General features: G+C 35.3%; 3 protein-coding genes and 1 long non-coding RNA gene across 5 annotated transcripts in view; 1 reads left to right on the forward strand and 3 right to left on the reverse strand.

Annotated features, from left to right (window-relative positions):
- The window catches only part of LOC136813430 (heparan-alpha-glucosaminide N-acetyltransferase-like), a 65922-nt gene that overhangs the window by 9590 nt on the left and 39201 nt on the right, over positions 1 to 17131 (forward strand). The window lies entirely within an intron of this gene.
- LOC136813328 (uncharacterized) lies at positions 1301 to 4790 on the reverse strand. The gene is made up of 3 exons (XM_067069841.1): positions 4773 to 4790; positions 2620 to 2954; positions 1301 to 1598 (listed from the first exon to the last, which is right to left on the reverse strand). Exons 1-3 carry the CDS (start codon positions 4788 to 4790, stop codon positions 1328 to 1330), a joined length of 624 nt encoding a protein of 207 aa, XP_066925942.1. The 3' UTR covers positions 1301 to 1327.
- Positions 5259 to 7442, reverse strand: LOC136813422 (uncharacterized). Its single transcript, XM_067069943.1, has 2 exons — positions 7388 to 7442; positions 5259 to 6593 (listed from the first exon to the last, which is right to left on the reverse strand). Exon 2 carries the CDS (start codon positions 6584 to 6586, stop codon positions 5540 to 5542), a length of 1047 nt encoding a protein of 348 aa, XP_066926044.1. The 5' UTR covers positions 6587 to 6593; positions 7388 to 7442; the 3' UTR covers positions 5259 to 5539.
- LOC136813423 (uncharacterized) lies at positions 14314 to 16377 on the reverse strand. Its single transcript, XR_010847468.1, has 2 exons — positions 15632 to 16377; positions 14314 to 14885 (listed from the first exon to the last, which is right to left on the reverse strand). It is a non-coding gene; the product is annotated as an uncharacterized lncRNA (long non-coding RNA).

The raw sequence follows: 17131 nt of genomic DNA on the forward strand, positions 1-17131 counted from the left end.
CGAAGGGAATTGAATACCATACTCCGATATAAAAGTGTGGGGAGATATATTACCCTTAAGAATTACTTAGACTACACAATATATTGACAAGCAATATTTGACAATATAGTTTGCGGACCGTAATGTACGAAGTAAACAACAGGTGATCTATTGTAAAAAAGATCTTTTTGTAAACAATCCTCCTAATTATCGAAATATTGCAAATCGAGCTGACAATATATTCTCAACTTCAGTTGAGCTACAATCTGACAATGTTTGTCTGTCTGTGGTGTGTGTGTGTGTCTGTCACAAAAACTTTAGGGCAGCCTGTAGACTTCAAAAATGCTTGGATTTGGCTGAAATTTTGCACACTTGTTTCTTGGGTGAATATCTGGGGGTGTTTTTTTCTTTTTTTGAAAATTTTGATTTTTGGGGCCTGGGGACGAGTTTTTCGCCAAAACGAGGTTAAAACTTTAGGGCAGCCTGGAGACTTCAAAAATTGTTCGACTTGGCTGAAATTTTGCACACTTGTTCCTTGGGTGAATATCTGGGGGTGCTTTTTGCATTTTTCAAAAATTTTGATTTTTGGGGCCTGGGAACGAGTTTTTTGCCAAAACGAGGCTAAAGCTTTGGAGCAGTCTACAGGCCTCCAAAATGATCGGATTTGGTTGAAATTTGGCACACTTGTCCATTGGGTGAATATCTGGGGGTCTACAATTGGGCCTATGAATGATTTGAAGGCACTGAAGTTGAGCCCAGTGCGTTGCGCACGTTCGTCTATTGTGGACACCTTTTCAATATATTGCCGGTATTCAGCAATATACTATCTGTAGTGTATGTAGCCCTTTAGCCTTGTCTTCATATGAGATTGTTCTCGATTGGCTACTTTAAGGGCAGAAAGTTTCGCGAATTATGGTTTCAGCTATTTCACAGATAGAACTTTCGCGAATTTATATAAAATTTACCTTTTTTGGTAACAAAAACTCATAAAATACGCAAAAATTTAGCAAACAGTGCAAAACTGAGTAGGAAAGTTTATTTTTCGCGAAAGAAAACTTTCGCGTTTTTCAGGTTTAATTTCTTACCTGGCAGAAACTTTCGCGAAAAAGTATCAAAATCGCGAAAAAGGCAAAAGTTTCTGCCCACGAAAGTTTCTGGCCTTAAAGCAATAAAATAACGAGATTTATATTTTGGTGAAAAATTTATATTTTAAAGTAATAAGAACATTTACAGTCGACTCAACATTTTACACTAAACAATTAAAAAAAAATCCTATTTAAAATAATTATTTAAAAATCCTATTGAAAATACCTATAAAATACCTATAAAATACATATTTTTAAATAAATTACAAAGAGAACTGCATATCTCCCATACAATAATTCCACATCCCTTGGATGACAGAGAAAAGATCAATGCTGACATCAGCGAGATCCCAAATGCTACTTTGGAAAGTTGAGAGATACAAATCAAAACATAATACAATTGAAATGATGAAGAAAACGAACAACAAAATTTTTTTGAAGCCCCATCCTTTGTCTTCATTTTCTTCTTCATCGAATTCGATGTCACGTTTTGTCGTTATATTGCTATTTTGTGCTGCTGCCTCTGGCTTTGTCCTGAAATGATAAATAAAGATTAATTTCTATTATTTTGGAATAATCGCTCATTTTGCCAGTTTATGGACCTTGGAAATTCTTCTTAAAATCCTTTGTTAAATATCAAATATCTCGATTTTCAGACCATCATACCCGGCGGAACAACCGTAAAAGTGGGGAGACTGAAGGCTCAAATGGGATAAAATTAGCTTGGAATTTGAGAAAAAAATCTCTTTTTCTCAAAAGTGGAGAGGCTGAAGTCTCCAAGCTTCCGCCGGGCCTGATCATATTATTTGTCATGTATATTGTCTAGCAAACTAGATGACTAATTAAAGATATAGTAAAAACTAAGCAAAAAATTATGGAAGGAACAAATTGATATTATCCTGATATTATCTCGTAACAATCATCGTAGTATCATAAGACACCAAGTGACTGTATTAAACAGACTATAAACGACTCCAGTCTATCATGCATATTGTAAAATTAACCCTTAGACCACGAAGGACGCGTATATGCGTCCAAAACAAGCCAAAATACCGAGTGTCAGACTTGAGGCCATACACGTTTTTTTTTTTAAGAAACTAGTTTTACCAAGCAGCCTCAATGTTTCTTAAGAAATCAGCCTTTTGAGCCTTAAATGTTTCTTACATGTTTCTAAACTTTTTGACATAATCAGCCTATTTTTCATGCAAAGATTGGAAGGTTCTAAAAAACCGTTTAAAAATGTTATTTTCTCATTCTCAGCCTCAGCATGTTTCTTAGATGTTTCTTAGTTTTTAGGCATTCTGAGCCTCATGTTTCTTAAAAGTGTGTTTCTTAAAAAAAAAAGACGTAGCTCCTGACCACTTGATTTAAAGAGGCATAACCCAAAGCTTTTAGAAAGAGTATAAAAATAGCTTTCCAATGGTACCATAACCATCTTCTAAATCAAAAGCTACAAGCTTTTATGGCACTTTAATATTTTGAGTTTCAAAAAAGAAAATATAAAAAATTTCAAATTTAAAAAAAAAACAGCGCGCGCAAAGGGTTAACAACTTACGTATCATCTTTTTGTGTAACAGTCACAATGATGTTGTTCTCAGTCCCCTTAGCTGTTATATCAACCTCACTAGCTTTCTGCCCCACAAAACTATGGTCTGAGTTTTTCTCGTTTTTATTCAACACTCTTTGCGAGGAAGGTGGTTCAAGTGAATCTTGTTCTATCAGTTGTTGTGGTTTACTTTTCTTCTTTCTTTTCTTCTTGGATGTTGTGCTTCCAACAATGTCCGTTTCTGATTTCTGTTGAGCAATCTCTTCTTTTAATGAAATCACATATTTTTGTGTTGCTGCAAGCTTGTTTTTCACTTTGGAGAGTTCCTCATCTTTTGTTTGAACCTGAAAACAAGGCGCCCAAGGGCGTGAAGGCCCAGCTTTTACAAATAATGGTCAAAAATATAATCCGTCTACTTTAACTTTTTTAATGACTTTCAGGTGGAAGTTTTTTCTTTCAACCACCGAAAACAATGGAAATTGAGTGTTTGTAAAAAAGACATTAGCGAGGTTAAGTATCGGTAGATAACTCAGGACGACGGACGAATTTTTGAAGCCTTCGTTCGCGTTACGGCACTTTTCTACAGGCTAACCCGGAAGCTAGGCAGACATACCCCGGGTAAAAATATCGGATTTGCTCTAGAACGAGAAACTGAACGGAAACGTGTTCTAGAGCAAACCCGATATATTTGCCCGGGGTATGTCTGCCTTGCTTCCGGGTTAGCCTGTAGAAAAGTGCCGTAGCGCGAACGAAGGCTTCAAAAATTCGTCCGTCGTCCTGAGTTATCTACCGATACTTAACCTCGCTATTATCCAAGTTAGAGTGAACGTACTATATACGAGAATACCGGGGTAACGGTGCTACACGGGATTGCCTCAAAAACGTTCAGTTTGCCAAATTTTTTTCCAGGCAAAATAATCAAAATTAAATTGAAATTTCCTAAGAGATCCTTTGTTTTTTTATTGCTGCTGTTGACTTTTTTATTTACATTGTCAGGATCAATGATCAAACAATTGGACGTCTATAATTTGGATTCCCCAGAAAAAGCAGCATTGCATTCAACTCGAGCTCCTGGGATTGTTTTTTATTCAATTAGACATATGAGATGTAATTGTCAACAGTAGTATTTTTACATGTAATATTTGTAGGTATTGTTACTGATGTATAAAAAAGATTTTTATTTTAGCCCAAATGAAATTTGTCTCTAATTAAAGTGTCACAAACATAAAATTTCGATCTTTAGTAATTCCTTGAACACCCGTAAACGGACAACAAATTGTCGAAAACATGTATATTGGAATACAGGAGCGTTTGTCGAATTTGTGGTTCTTTACCCTTTGAATTTAAAGCCCCGAAAGGGCTAAAGTGAATCTTTCATCTCTCAACCTTAAAAATGTTTGTACGGAATTGCGGGATTTTTTGCCTGGACGGGAAATACCCTACTAAGGGAACTGATTTCGCGGTGCGTAGTAGACGGACACCCCTTTAAACACAATGTCTTAACACTACTGGCATGGGGAGGGGGTACAAATCATCCTCCCTTCAAACTTTTTTCACATGGCTATCCAGCTCGTACTAATATGGTATCGAAACTTTGTGACTTTTGCCAACTTTGGGTGTATTTTCCAAAAAGGTTATACAAAGATTTTGTATTTGCTGACGTCAGCATTTTCGAATATCCTACTAAATTTTTCTGCACAAAGAACAAGGAAATTTTGGAAAATTAAAAGTTAAGCTTCTCTTGAATGAAAAAAAGGTAGGACTTAAAATTTCCATCATCTATTCATGATGTAATCTTTTATACGGTAGCACACAAAATAATCCGTATAAAACTTTTTCGATGACGTCGTTGTTTCAAAATGGCGCGCTATTTCAAAGATTTTTTGTTCAGTTGGTTAAAAATCTAGTTTGTTACAAGCAAGTCGAAACAGATCTAATAATCACCAGGAGCTTTATTGCCACTCAAAAATTAGTATTTTTTAACCTTTTTCCATAACTTGCAAAATGAATGGTGTCGTGGTTCCCATAACAGCCTGTTATAATGCCTCAAAGAAAGATTTGAAGTTTCAAAGGAAAAACAAATGGAGTGAAATCCCCAAGACCTGTCTGTGATTTTAGAGATTTCTTTAAAATAGTTAGGGCTTTATTGGTGAGAAAAATACTCTGACAAAAAGTTGCATTTTAAATTTTGATAACTTTTTCTAACTATAAATGGTAAAAGCAAAATCAAAAGTTTTCCATCGTATCATAAAAATAAAATAAATGTAGCTAGGTTAAAAATCTAAAACAGCTTTCATAAATGCAAAAAGTAAAATCTTGGTAGACATATTATCTGTACAGGGCTTTTGAGTTTTAAATATCTTGGTTCAAAAATTTTTAAAAGTTTTTATTTAAAATATATGAAGCAACTTCTTACTGTACAGGGTTTTTAAGTTTTAAAAAATATAGGTTAAAATGATGTCAAAAAGCTTTAAAAATATATATAACTAAAGTAAACTAGTTAAAAAAATGTCAAGAGTTTGTTATAAATGTGTAAAATGAATCTTTATATAAACTCGTACTGTACAGGGTTTTTCAGTTTTATATATCTAAGTTCAAAATGTCTAAAAATCTTTTTTTTAAATAAAATATTAACAAAACTATCAAGGGTTAACTCTTCAAATGTCTAGGTAAAATAAAATGTCAAGAACTGTTTAAATGTACAAAAAAATCCTAAAAAGCTGAAGAAAAGCAAACATCCTCCAATATTCAAATGTGCACCTTTAGGTTGACTAGTGTACTACAAATGTCAATTTTAAAAGACAACTTGAAGCAAAGCCAAAGTACAGTCACTTCAAAAATGTTATGTTTTCAAAAAGTAAACAAAGAAATTAAACGAAACTAAAAGAATATCAACTATATAAGTGAAAACCCACTAAAATATAAATTGTCACTTTTGTTTTGCAGCAGTTTTAACAATTTCAAGATTTCCTGATCCACTGGTGTCTTGATCTGCTAGTTTGATAATAGTGATTTCGTTTGACTCTACAACATAGGTTACATCAACAAATTTTCCAAGAAGGAAATCTGAAATTTCTTCTTCTCCAAATAAAGTGTAATTCCACACTTCACTGTGGAGTATCAAATTCAAATGGTCGACTCCAAGAATAACCTTTTTTGACACTGATTCGACGGGCTGAATTGAATTGCATGGAACGCACCTGAATTTATGCGAGGTTAGGGCATGTTGAACCAATCTTGTACAAATGGAACATCTGGACCCACAAGTGAAGTCTTTCATAAATTTTATTTTGCCTTTAATGGTGTCAGTTGGCTTGATTGGTGTCTTGCGGAGTTTTTCATACAGCACTTTAAATTTTTTGTCTGGATTGTTCGCTGTTATTGTAGAGTTGGAATTTGTTGTAAGAGTCAGTATCCCGTTTCGTTCTTTTATGGCTACATTTTTCATTTCGAAACAGCTGTCACTGTTTTTAACGAAGATCTCTATGTTGGATGACCAAATTGAGATTGGCATTTGGCCGGTTGAGTCAGCAAATATTCCCTCCAGGAGTTCAAAACCACCACGATTTACCACTTTCTTGTCATGAGTAACGACACCTCTTACGGTTACAGAGTTGTCCATAGGATCAAACGGCTGAGATGCTATTTCATTAACAGTTTTCTTGGGTGCTGATTTCAATTCATGTCGCTCAAATGACATACTACCTGGCGCGATAACTTCAATGGTGGAATGATCATCAAAGATGATTTCCGCAAAGTTTGGATTATCAGGAACAACCTCTTTAACGTTTCGCAGTGTTACTGCTTTCCCAGAACTTTCAAGCGATTTAAATTCTGGACACGAGTCAGTGTTGAAACATATACCACGTCTCAGTGATTGATTTGAAGATGTTTGCATTTTAAAATTAATATGTTTTCTTTTCATAGGGCTTGTTTGGTTGATGTAACATGTTATTGATTTGCGCTTTGATGCCATTTTGTTTCTAAAATTAAAAAAAAGACAGCTGCTTTAAACTCATGAAGAGAAAAGTGTGATATATCTCTAACTTTATTTTATAGAAGTCTGGATCCCTTACAAAATATGGTTGAAAGGTTAAATATAGCTCATTGCAACAATTGTTGGTACGTAAATTGGGAAATTGTGGTAAATCCTATCATTGAACTTATATGAAAGATAGCTTCGAGGCAACAAAACAGGATTTGGATAGATAATTCAGAACAGGGTTCCCTGCAGTTCCCCAGAAGTATTTTCCCTGACAAAAGTACTGAAAAAGTGTAGTTTTTCCTGACATCAAGGTGAAAATAGACTTTTTTCTTTGACCGATATCAGTAATATTTATACTATTTGAGGGCCAACCATCATGGTTAAGCCTGACAAGGAAAATTTAAAAAAAATAGGGATTCCAAGATTGGCAACAAACCGTCAATTTCAAAGGATTCTGGAAAGAAATTCCCTGAACTTTCGTGAAAATAACCCTCTTTCCTGGCTGGTTTTCCCTGACTGTTGGCACTATGAAATCAAAAAGTGGTCACTTTCAGAAAGAATCACTTTTTTCACAAAAAGTGCAAAAAGAATAACATAAAAAGAATAACTTTTCAAAAAAGTGCCAAAAGAAACACTTTTTGATTTCATAAGAGTGGGAACCCTACAGAAAATCCACTGAAACCTTAGTTTACTAGCAACAGAAATAAAACATGTTATAACTAAATGGGTTTACTAGGATTAAACGATTATCAGTGAAAGTAATCTTAGAAAAAGTAATTGAAAGATAATTACCGATTGATTTCTCTGACTTTGCATTCGTAGTTTGTGAGTGAAAGGCCATTTGATCCACGTGAATCCTTTCATATCTCGAAATTTGGCGTTGGGCACATTTGATATCAGGTACATCACGCCCGCTACGCAATGGGCGTGCGGCGGATGGATGGCGGGCGTAAAATAGTGGTGCGAGCGCCGGGCGGCAGGACACGCTACCTGAGGATTCATGCTGATAAATTGTTAATACTAGCAAGTAGCTTTCACTATGATAATTTAAGTCGTTATATTAATGAGCCAGAAATATGAGTAGAGGTGGTGGTGGGTTGGTTAGAGAAACTCCGTAATAATAATAAAAATAACAATAATAATAATAATGGTTTTATTCGAATAAGGCTTTGAATTTTATTTGAATTGCATCATGGTCTGAAAAATATATACTATGTATGGAAGTTCGAGTTCCAAATTCTGTTTTTAAATCTTTATGGACGTAAACATGGTCGATCAATGAACCGGAAATATGAGTAGGTTCTTTAACAATCATCTCGTACTCTTCTTCTAGGTATTCTTTTAAAAAGCTACTTTCCGCAGTATAATAGTTTTTGTTAAAGTCTCCGAGAATGATATGGGTTTTTTCAACTATATCCCGTAAATGCCGAATTTTGTAAAGAAAATGATCATTTTCAAGATTTTGTTGACGATATAGAAGAATGATATTAAGTGGAAAATTTACCATGGAATGTTTAAAACTGTATAAAGTGGCACCTGGGATGTCGTGGGCATCTAGTAACCGGATTTGATTTTTATTGTATGCAGCAGCAGTATTAGAAAATACGTGTTCATCATAATTGTTTGTATGTAATGATAAAGGTGTTAATATATTTTCAACTTCTTCAGAGTTATTTGCTAGTTGAGTTTCTGTCATAAATATTAAACCGCTTTCAGAAATTGATTTATCATGCTTTATATCAATGGCATGTTTCTTTAGTGAACGTACATTCAAAAGTGAAATCTTGAGTCCATTATCATTAAGCAGTTCTTCATCAGTTGTAGTTTTCAAACTCAAATTTTCTCTCATGTAGTTATATTCCTCTGTGGCTTTAGTGTCACATCTTATTGCTTTTGTATTAAATTTCCCCATTAGGTATAAACCCTGCAATGAAGTAACACGGCTTAAGGCTACATAAACTTGACCAGCATTAAAATATCTTTGGCCGTATAAATCAAAATTGAAAACAATTTTTGAAAACGTCTGTCCTTGAACTTTATGTACGGTACATGCCCACGCTAGCATTAGTGGAAATTGAATTCGTTTGATTGAAGGGCGATGTCTACCTGGTTTAACACCAAACTCTTTCTCTATTTTTTCTATCGGCACTAGGTTATTCTCGCGTCCATAAGTATCGTTAGTTTTCGCTTTTGTACCTATATCATCTTCATCCATTCTTAGATAAATGTGTGTCACTTTCCTCTCGAGGTTTAACTTTATATATTGTATAGTACCCATTTGACCATTGCAAAGCTTATCCTCGACATCGATATTTGAAGTTATCATTACCTTTTGCACCAAGTTTGAAAGTGAACTTATGGGCTAGACCTCCAGTTTGCATTTGACTTCGTTTTAATGCATTAGCCTTATCTTTATCTTTCTGGGCTTATTTTGTCGGGAAATTTATCTATTGAGTCTACTTTTACTTCTTCGCCGGGTAACTCACTCAATTTTAGCATGTTGTGATCATTAACTGGTTGGTTTTCAGCCCACAAATGTACGGCATCCTTTAGGGTATTCAGGATGGTCTTTATTAACGATTCTTTCCTTTAAGATATCAATATTGTTTTCATCGACGACGCCTATTCTAATGTTATTGAGTATATCTATAAAAACCTGGTCGCCTCGTTGTCTCATAACCTCCGTGAGCTCGACTATTTTGAAATGTCTCCAGCAATGATCAATATTCAAAAGGGCATCCGGAAAAAGTGTGAAAATATTATTGTACCACCTTTGATTGGAGGGTAATTGATAAAAATCTCACAAGTTATTATTGAAATACCAGCAAATGGAACGTTCTCAGTGCATTCAAAGATATTTTGAAAGTCTTTGATGAATATGTAATAGACGATACTTTGAAACCATTGAAATTCATCAATAATAATTGTAGTTCTGAAAAGCCGCTTTTGATTTGAAGGCTTGAACGGACACTGTCGTGGAGTTTATTTATATGTTTACTAAACTCATAGCCAGGGGGTAAGCTAAATACAGAATTATTAAGTTGAACCGGCTACATTCACTGCGGCCACACCCGTCGGTGCCATGGTAAGTAACCGCTCTTTTGAGGCATCTCTTGATCCATAAGATAACGCTTTCTGCAAATAATACTTGATCGTATTTAAAGTGTACGATTTTCCACAACCTGCACTACCAGTTAGAAAGATATAAAACGGATCGGGCTTCGTAGCAGTACTTGTTCGTAAGTTTTGCGAGGTCTTTTTAGACCATTTTACAATGTAGTCAAACATTTCCCGCTGTTTTTCATTGAGGGATCGTATTCTCCTACTTAGTTCATTATCAGATATTAAAGGTTCTATTGGCTGAATAGGTGCTCCACCACTATAAACATTTTCAGTGTTTTCTTCATTATCCAATTCTTCTCCGCTTGCATAATTTCTTTCTTCTTCTCTTACGTCATCATTTTCCTGCTCACCGTAAATGTCAAATCCTCTAACATTTTCGCGAAAATTTAGCATGGCACCACCATCTACGGCATCGGCGTAGGGTTCAAAAATTGCTTTATTTCTGTTGACAATTTCAATAACTTCGGGTGAGAACAATTTCTCAGTAAATGATCCTGAAGGTGTATTTTTGAGCTCTTCTTCGTTTCTAAAAGGATAAAACATGAAAAGTAGATGATGCGCGTGATGTTCGGGTTTTTTCTCTTTACTTGGTACATGATACCGTAAAACAGATTTATTTTTTTCGTAATTTCAAACGCTCTTTACTTGACATCAAAGGTACCGAGTTGGGCAGTGCTAGGTCTGCAGCTTCAGCTGGGTCTAATTCGTCGAGAATTTCTGGTTGATAGTCATTCTCAATTTCTTTCTTTTTAGGTTCTAAATAGTAGTTCGACAAAAATTGAGCGTAACATAAGGCGTCCATTGCAGCATATCTACCATTTTTGAAAGCTCTGTTCGGTCTATCTATATATCGGTCCAGCATATTCTTTTTAAAAACATTTGTATCATCATCATCCATATTTAAAATTTCTTCTTCGCTTTTGCATACACGATAACGATTTTCTGGCAAGTTACTGTTTGCAAAAATTACACCTGGTGAGGTTTTTCTCAGCCAAATTTCTGGAAGTATTATTGCCACAGCTTCTTGAATTGACATTTCTCTTGACGTTCGGTATGCTCTTGACACAGATTTCATTTTTTCTCTAAGGGTATGATTTGAATTCATAGCCTCCTTTGCCGCCTGCTTCATAGCTTCAGTAGTTTGATCTTCAGATTTTGAAATATAAGCACACATGTAAGATACTGCTTTATGATAATCCATGACAGGCTGTATATCTAGATTTCCTCTCCATGCTAGTAAACCTTCTTCGAAGTAGTTATTTATGAAACATGCAGCTGGGGAGCGCTTGTAGTGTGTATTTGAAATCCCGTATCAGTTGAAATAGCCAGATTTTTGTAATAAACATCTTTCGGTATTCCTAGCTCATTTAAGATTTCATCGATTGATTTCGGTTCTTTGTAGTTATCCTTTAAAGGATCAAGTGTGTTATTGTATCTTGGGTCAAAATGATCGTCAATGTATTCTTTAACCGGGGACAAAATAGTTTTTTCTTTCTTTTAATATCTCATCTCTGTTGCTAACGCTAGGGTCAATAGGCTTGGCAATGATAGTTCTTTCAGTAAAAAACCTTCCAAAGTGATATCTGCATGGTTGGTTTTTGTATTTCCGACAGGATTTCGAATGTCTATGAACTTGATATGTTGTCACTAATTTATATAACTCACTCTCCTTATCCTCTGGTAGATCGCATTTAACAACTCTGTCAATAAAATCTCGATATTCATCTATATTTTCGTGTGTTAATGTTGGAGCTCCTTCTATCCATGCAAGACAGTGAATATGGGGACTACCACGAGCTTGAAATTCTACCCTGATAGAATAATGTTTAAGTGTACCTCCCAGAGTGTCTTTCGCCAAAATAGTTTTGAAAAAACATTCAACGCGATATTGGAAATGTCTCGCCATTAAAACTGGATTAGACTGAAGAATTTCTGTTCGTTCCTTGTAGGTCAAATTTTTTATTTCTTCCTCTGTCATTTCATTACCCTTTATCTTTTGAATGATCTCAATTATTTCAGGCCATCTCAAATCAGCGCAAGAAAAGCTCATGAACCAGGTTGGTAGACCTAATTGTTTTACCATAGCAAGCGTTTCATATAAAAACCTTTTCCAGTAAGCTGGAGTTCCTTTCAAATTATTCATGAATCTAAAAGCGTCATCATTAGCTATTAGATTAGATATTGTTTCTTTGAAATTCTGTGACAAACGACCAGCAGTTAATCCCTCAGTTTGAATCTTCTTCAAGGCTGTGTTTATGCTGCTATTCAAATTCAAATGTTGCATTACAGACTGTGCGTAAAATATATAGTCCGAATCTGAGGAGAACTTTTGAGTATAATTTAGTAACCTCTGATTAAAATACTTGCATGGAGTTAATTTGATATCGCGTTTATAGGTATATCCAAATTTACCTGTAGGAAATAAATAAGGATGTGCAAGTATTTCACATTGTTCATCGCAAATAATTGGCAAAGGTTCTTTATCTTCCCCAGGCGCTATGGTGACATTTGAGTCATCAATAATATGATGAGCTAATTCTGGCACAAAAACAGTTTCGGAAGCTGGAATTCGGAAAACGATCTAATGGGTTATCATTCTCTTCGACATTATCATTTTTGTCTACGTGCTCTGAATCTTCTTCATTAACGAAATCAATGTCATTACTTTCGTCATCATCTTCATTATTGATCATATTTATCCAAAATCTTGGAATATCGTCGACATTTATCTCAATGTCAGAATACAAAGGATTGTTATTTTTTAAGTACATCAAAATTTCTCTTATGAATTGGGGTCTAACTGGTTCAAAGTACACATTCGATTTGAAGCTCAATTTCTTTTTTAAAGCAACTCGCACTACACCGTTATTATCCATACCACGTGGTAGAATGTTACAAATATCATCAGCTTTAATAGGTACATTACAGATAGCTCCTTTCATTTTTGGCGCTTGACCTTTACTCATTATTGTTATTCTCTTAAACAAAAGGCGTTTTGCTATGATGACACGTTCCAGTTTTCTGATATCCGAGAATCTTTCTGGTAGATCAATGATTTGCAAGTCGTTAACCACAGCTTGACAAGGAATGTTATTTTTAGCTAGCTTTTTATTACATGTGTTACAAATGTATTCTTTCCCATCGAAACTAAGAACGCGATATTGAAAAACCTCTCCGTCTACACCACGATATTTGTTCTCGTCAAATAAATTGACAGTTACTTTATACAGGAGTCTGTTGCAAATGACGCAAATATAAAACGGGCCTTGTCGTATTTCCGTTCTAAATTTTTCTATTTTAGCCACACATGTCCTACCTCTTGCTCTGTTAGCGGATCTTCGTGTCCTCTGTCTTTTCTGGTTAACTGATTTTTTCTCAGGTGTGAGATTTGCGCGCATTTTTGCCATTCTTTCACGTTCTTTTTTATTGGTGACTGTTTTTTTCTCAGGTGTGAGATTTGCACGCATATTGGCCATACTTTCACGAGATTTTTCATTGATGACTGATTTTTTCTCAGGTGTAAGATTTGCGCGCATATCGGCCATTTTTTCTCGAGAATTTTCATTATTTGTAGTTATTTTCTCAGGTGAGAAGTTTGCGCGAAATTTAGACATTCTTGATCTGCTATGTTCGTTTATCTTAGATTTTTTTTCAGGAGTCTGGTATGCACTAGGAATGCTTGAGGCTGTGCGTTTCCTAAACTTAATCACGTTACGAAAAAAGGTTCTCAGATTTTGAAGAGAATCAACGGTAACGTTAACCTTCACATATTGAATTTCAATACCTTCAAACTCCTTGGAAAACTGATCAACATGGTACGCCGTTAAGTAGTTTTCAAGGTCAAATTTAGTCTGGAATACAAGCAAAACCGCCGTCCCTGTGCTTCCACCAAACATACCTTCCTCGTTTCGACTATGGGAATCAAATAGATAGTAAGAAGATTTATAGAATATGAAAGCCCTACTCGTTGAGCCCGCTAATATTATCCCGCTATTGTAGCCAGCCGGTATATCAATGAAATTTCGACTTTCCGAAGACAAAGACGAAACATTAGGAACTGTTCGTTCAAACTCGATTTTTGTATTTTCTATCTGAATTTGAAGGGGCAACTCACGGAGATCTAAAAATGTATCGACATATCCGAAACTAGAGTACAAATCATTACCGGTATTAAGAATAGCGTCTAAATCGTTTTGTGTCCAGTAAGTGAGCGATTTTTACGTTTGAATAAACAATTGCTGAGAGAGACATAAATGTACATTGGGAGCCTGCAGTCCTACCGAAAATAACGGCATTGCCTTGGTGGGTCGATGCTTTTACTACCTTAAATATTGTAACTGGGCCTGGATTATGTTCTACATCACCCGATCGAAGAAGCATAATAAAAATATATAAAGCAATGGCTAAAAAGGGTAAGGGCTTAAATAATCGTGAAACCCCGTTGCTTGAAATAGTAGAGTTGACTACTAAATGACGATAAATTGAGCGGAGATCATATTGCCTTGTCCCGTTAAAGTTGCCGATTGAACTACGGTATGCTTCGATTGATATCATGTTTTGAAAAAGGGAATGTAAAAAAATGATAAATACGTCAGTTTCAAATATAATGTATATTTATTTTAATAGCCTATTGTTTTTTAACAAGTTAAAAAAAGCTGAGCAAGTAAGTGGTAAACAATGAAATGTCAAAAAAATCATAAATACCGGGTTAGCCAATGAAACACAAGTTAATTGAATCAAGTGAACTATGTAGAATCAAGTGAGCCGAGTAGTGTCAAGTTAGCCGAGTAATATCAAGTTAGCCGAGTAATATCAAGTTAGCCGAGTAATATCAAGTTAGCCGAGTAATATCAAGTTAGCCGAGTAATATCAAGTTAGCCGAGTAATATCAAGTTAGCCGAGTAGTATCAAGTGAGCCGAGTAATATCAAGTGAGCCGAGTAATATCAAGTGAGCCGAGTAATATCAATTGAGCCTTGTAAAACCAAATAAACTGAGTAAAACAAAGTATTCGAAGTGTATTCTGGTGAGCCAAGTGAATAGAGGGGAATCCTTTAAATCTGAGTTAACTGTGTAAATCCAAGTTAGCTTTTTATAACCAAGCTATCTAATGTAAATCCAGATTGACCAGAGTAGCTATACACTGAATGATGTGGACTTGATGAACCCTGAAAAATAAAAACAAAAACGAAATTACCCAAACAGTCGCGTTCAACTGGAGTATACTACCATGTTCATAAATCGTAAAGCTCAGGAAGACACTTGCTTTTTGTTGAAAATTGAGGCATGCAAGCATTTATAGGTCACAATTTTTTCGCACAACAACATAAAGAACCCGAGATGAAATCTGATCATGATGTTTTACAAATACAAGTGAAAATCTCATTTCCAAGCTACCTTAAAGGGATAACCAGATAAAAAATAAAATTCAGCCCAAAGATTCCTTCCATAGTCCTTAGCAAACCAAATTTTACAGGCTACTTGTTTTTCAAAGTCGAAATATTTTAGGTTTGTAATTTTTAATTTCTGCTGGAAAACAATAGAATTTCAACGTGAGGTACGTGTGAGGTACGAAAAACTGAGATTTCTAATTGTCATATCTTGACTCTGGAATGTTATTTCTCTAAAATATTTGGAGGGCTTACTAAGGACCATGGAAAGAATCTTTTAGCCAATTTTCATATTTTATCTTGTTATCCCTTTAAAAGTTTCAAAAAGGACAAAAAATTACGAATCAAAAAAAGAAATCCTTCTCTAGACTATAGCCAACAATGGCCTTCTCTTTACCACGTTTCCCCCAGCCTCACAAAGATTTTGCAGTAAATGGTAATACACAACTTGATTTTTCACTTAAGTCATTAGGTTACCAAGCCTTTTAATGATAAATCCTGAAGAAAATCAAATTCAAACTCACCTTAAGATTGGGTATCAATCAATCAGTGGGAACCAATCCGTCTGGATATGATGTACGATAACAGTCTTGATGTATATGGATGATAGATGGTCCAAAACTGTACAAAAAGAAAAACAAATATGATTCTTATTAACAAAAAGTACAATCATTAGGCATGAACTGGAGTAATACCTTTAAGGGAACATTTTTTGCTGAGAACTTATTTTGGCAAACAACTGAAGTCAGCAAAAATGTGAATAAATATATTATAAATTTTGATAAGAACTTATTTTGGCGAATGGCCAGGCAAATCTTCCCTTTCTATTACCTTTTTTAAATGATTGACGACAAGAATCAATTTTGGTTAGAACTGAAATTAGTGAATTTCAAGTTTTTGCTACCCCAAGTAGAATTTTTTTCTTCATTTTGACCAGACAATCTCAATCGAACGGAATTGAAATTCGATTGTCGAACGCAAACAAATCTCAATCCAACGGCAGAATTTCAGGTAATATTTGATTCGTTCGATTGAGATTTTCGTAAAGCAGACGCCAAACGACCTGCGCTGCACTTTTTGTAAGTGGAATTGCCTGATTCTTACCCCTCCTACCTAGCCATCAATTTGAGAATTAACCTTGCAGAGTTTTTGTATTTCGCAGAGTGTCTTGTTGCAAAAGGCCAATCAATTTTAATCGTTTGATTGCGTTCGATCTGGTTCGATCATTGGTTCCGTTCGACTGAGATCATTGGTTTCGAGTATCGACCGACCGACGTACGTAATCGATAGAATAGCTGTTTTCAAAATAAAAGCAGACACCAAACGACCCAATAGTGACCGGCGCTGCACTTTTTGTATAAGTGGAATTGCCTGATTCTTTCCCCCTCCTACCTAGCCCTTAATTTGAGAATTAACCTTGCAGAGTTTTTGTATTTCGCAGAGTGTCTTGTTGCAAAAGGACAATCAATTTTAATCATTTGATTGCGTTCGATCTGGTTCGGCCATTGGTTCCGTTCGACTGAGATCATTGGTTTCGAGTATCGACCGACCGACGTAATCGATAGAATAGCTGTTTTCAAAATAAAGGCAGACACCAAACAACCCAATAGTGACCGGCGCTGCACTTTTTGTATAAGTGGAATTGCCTGATTCTTTCCCCCTCCTACCTAGCCCTTAATTTGAGAATTAACCTGGCAGATTTTTTGTATTTCGCAGAGTGTCTTGTTGCAAAAGGTCAATATTCTTATGATACTACTGGAGCACACAATAGAGATTTACCTTTATGAATGGCAGCAGCAGTCAGTGACAGTAAAATCTTGATTTATCTTCTTACTTCTTGAACTCTTTACTTCTCAGTCTTTGAGAGAAAAAGAGATCACGCTGAACACTCCACGTTGAGTTGAAGATAGTCTATGTAGGTGGTAGACTATACGAAATACAGACAATAACAAGATACAGTCTTCAGCCATATATCAACATATGGCTTTGTTCGGCTTTGCTAGAGGATAGATAATTGTATGCTA

This window comes from Clytia hemisphaerica, unplaced genomic scaffold (genome assembly GCF_902728285.1).
Source record: "Clytia hemisphaerica strain Z4C2 unplaced genomic scaffold, Clytia hemisphaerica genome assembly, whole genome shotgun sequence".
In the NCBI taxonomy this organism is placed as follows: domain Eukaryota; kingdom Metazoa; phylum Cnidaria; class Hydrozoa; order Leptothecata; family Clytiidae; genus Clytia; species Clytia hemisphaerica.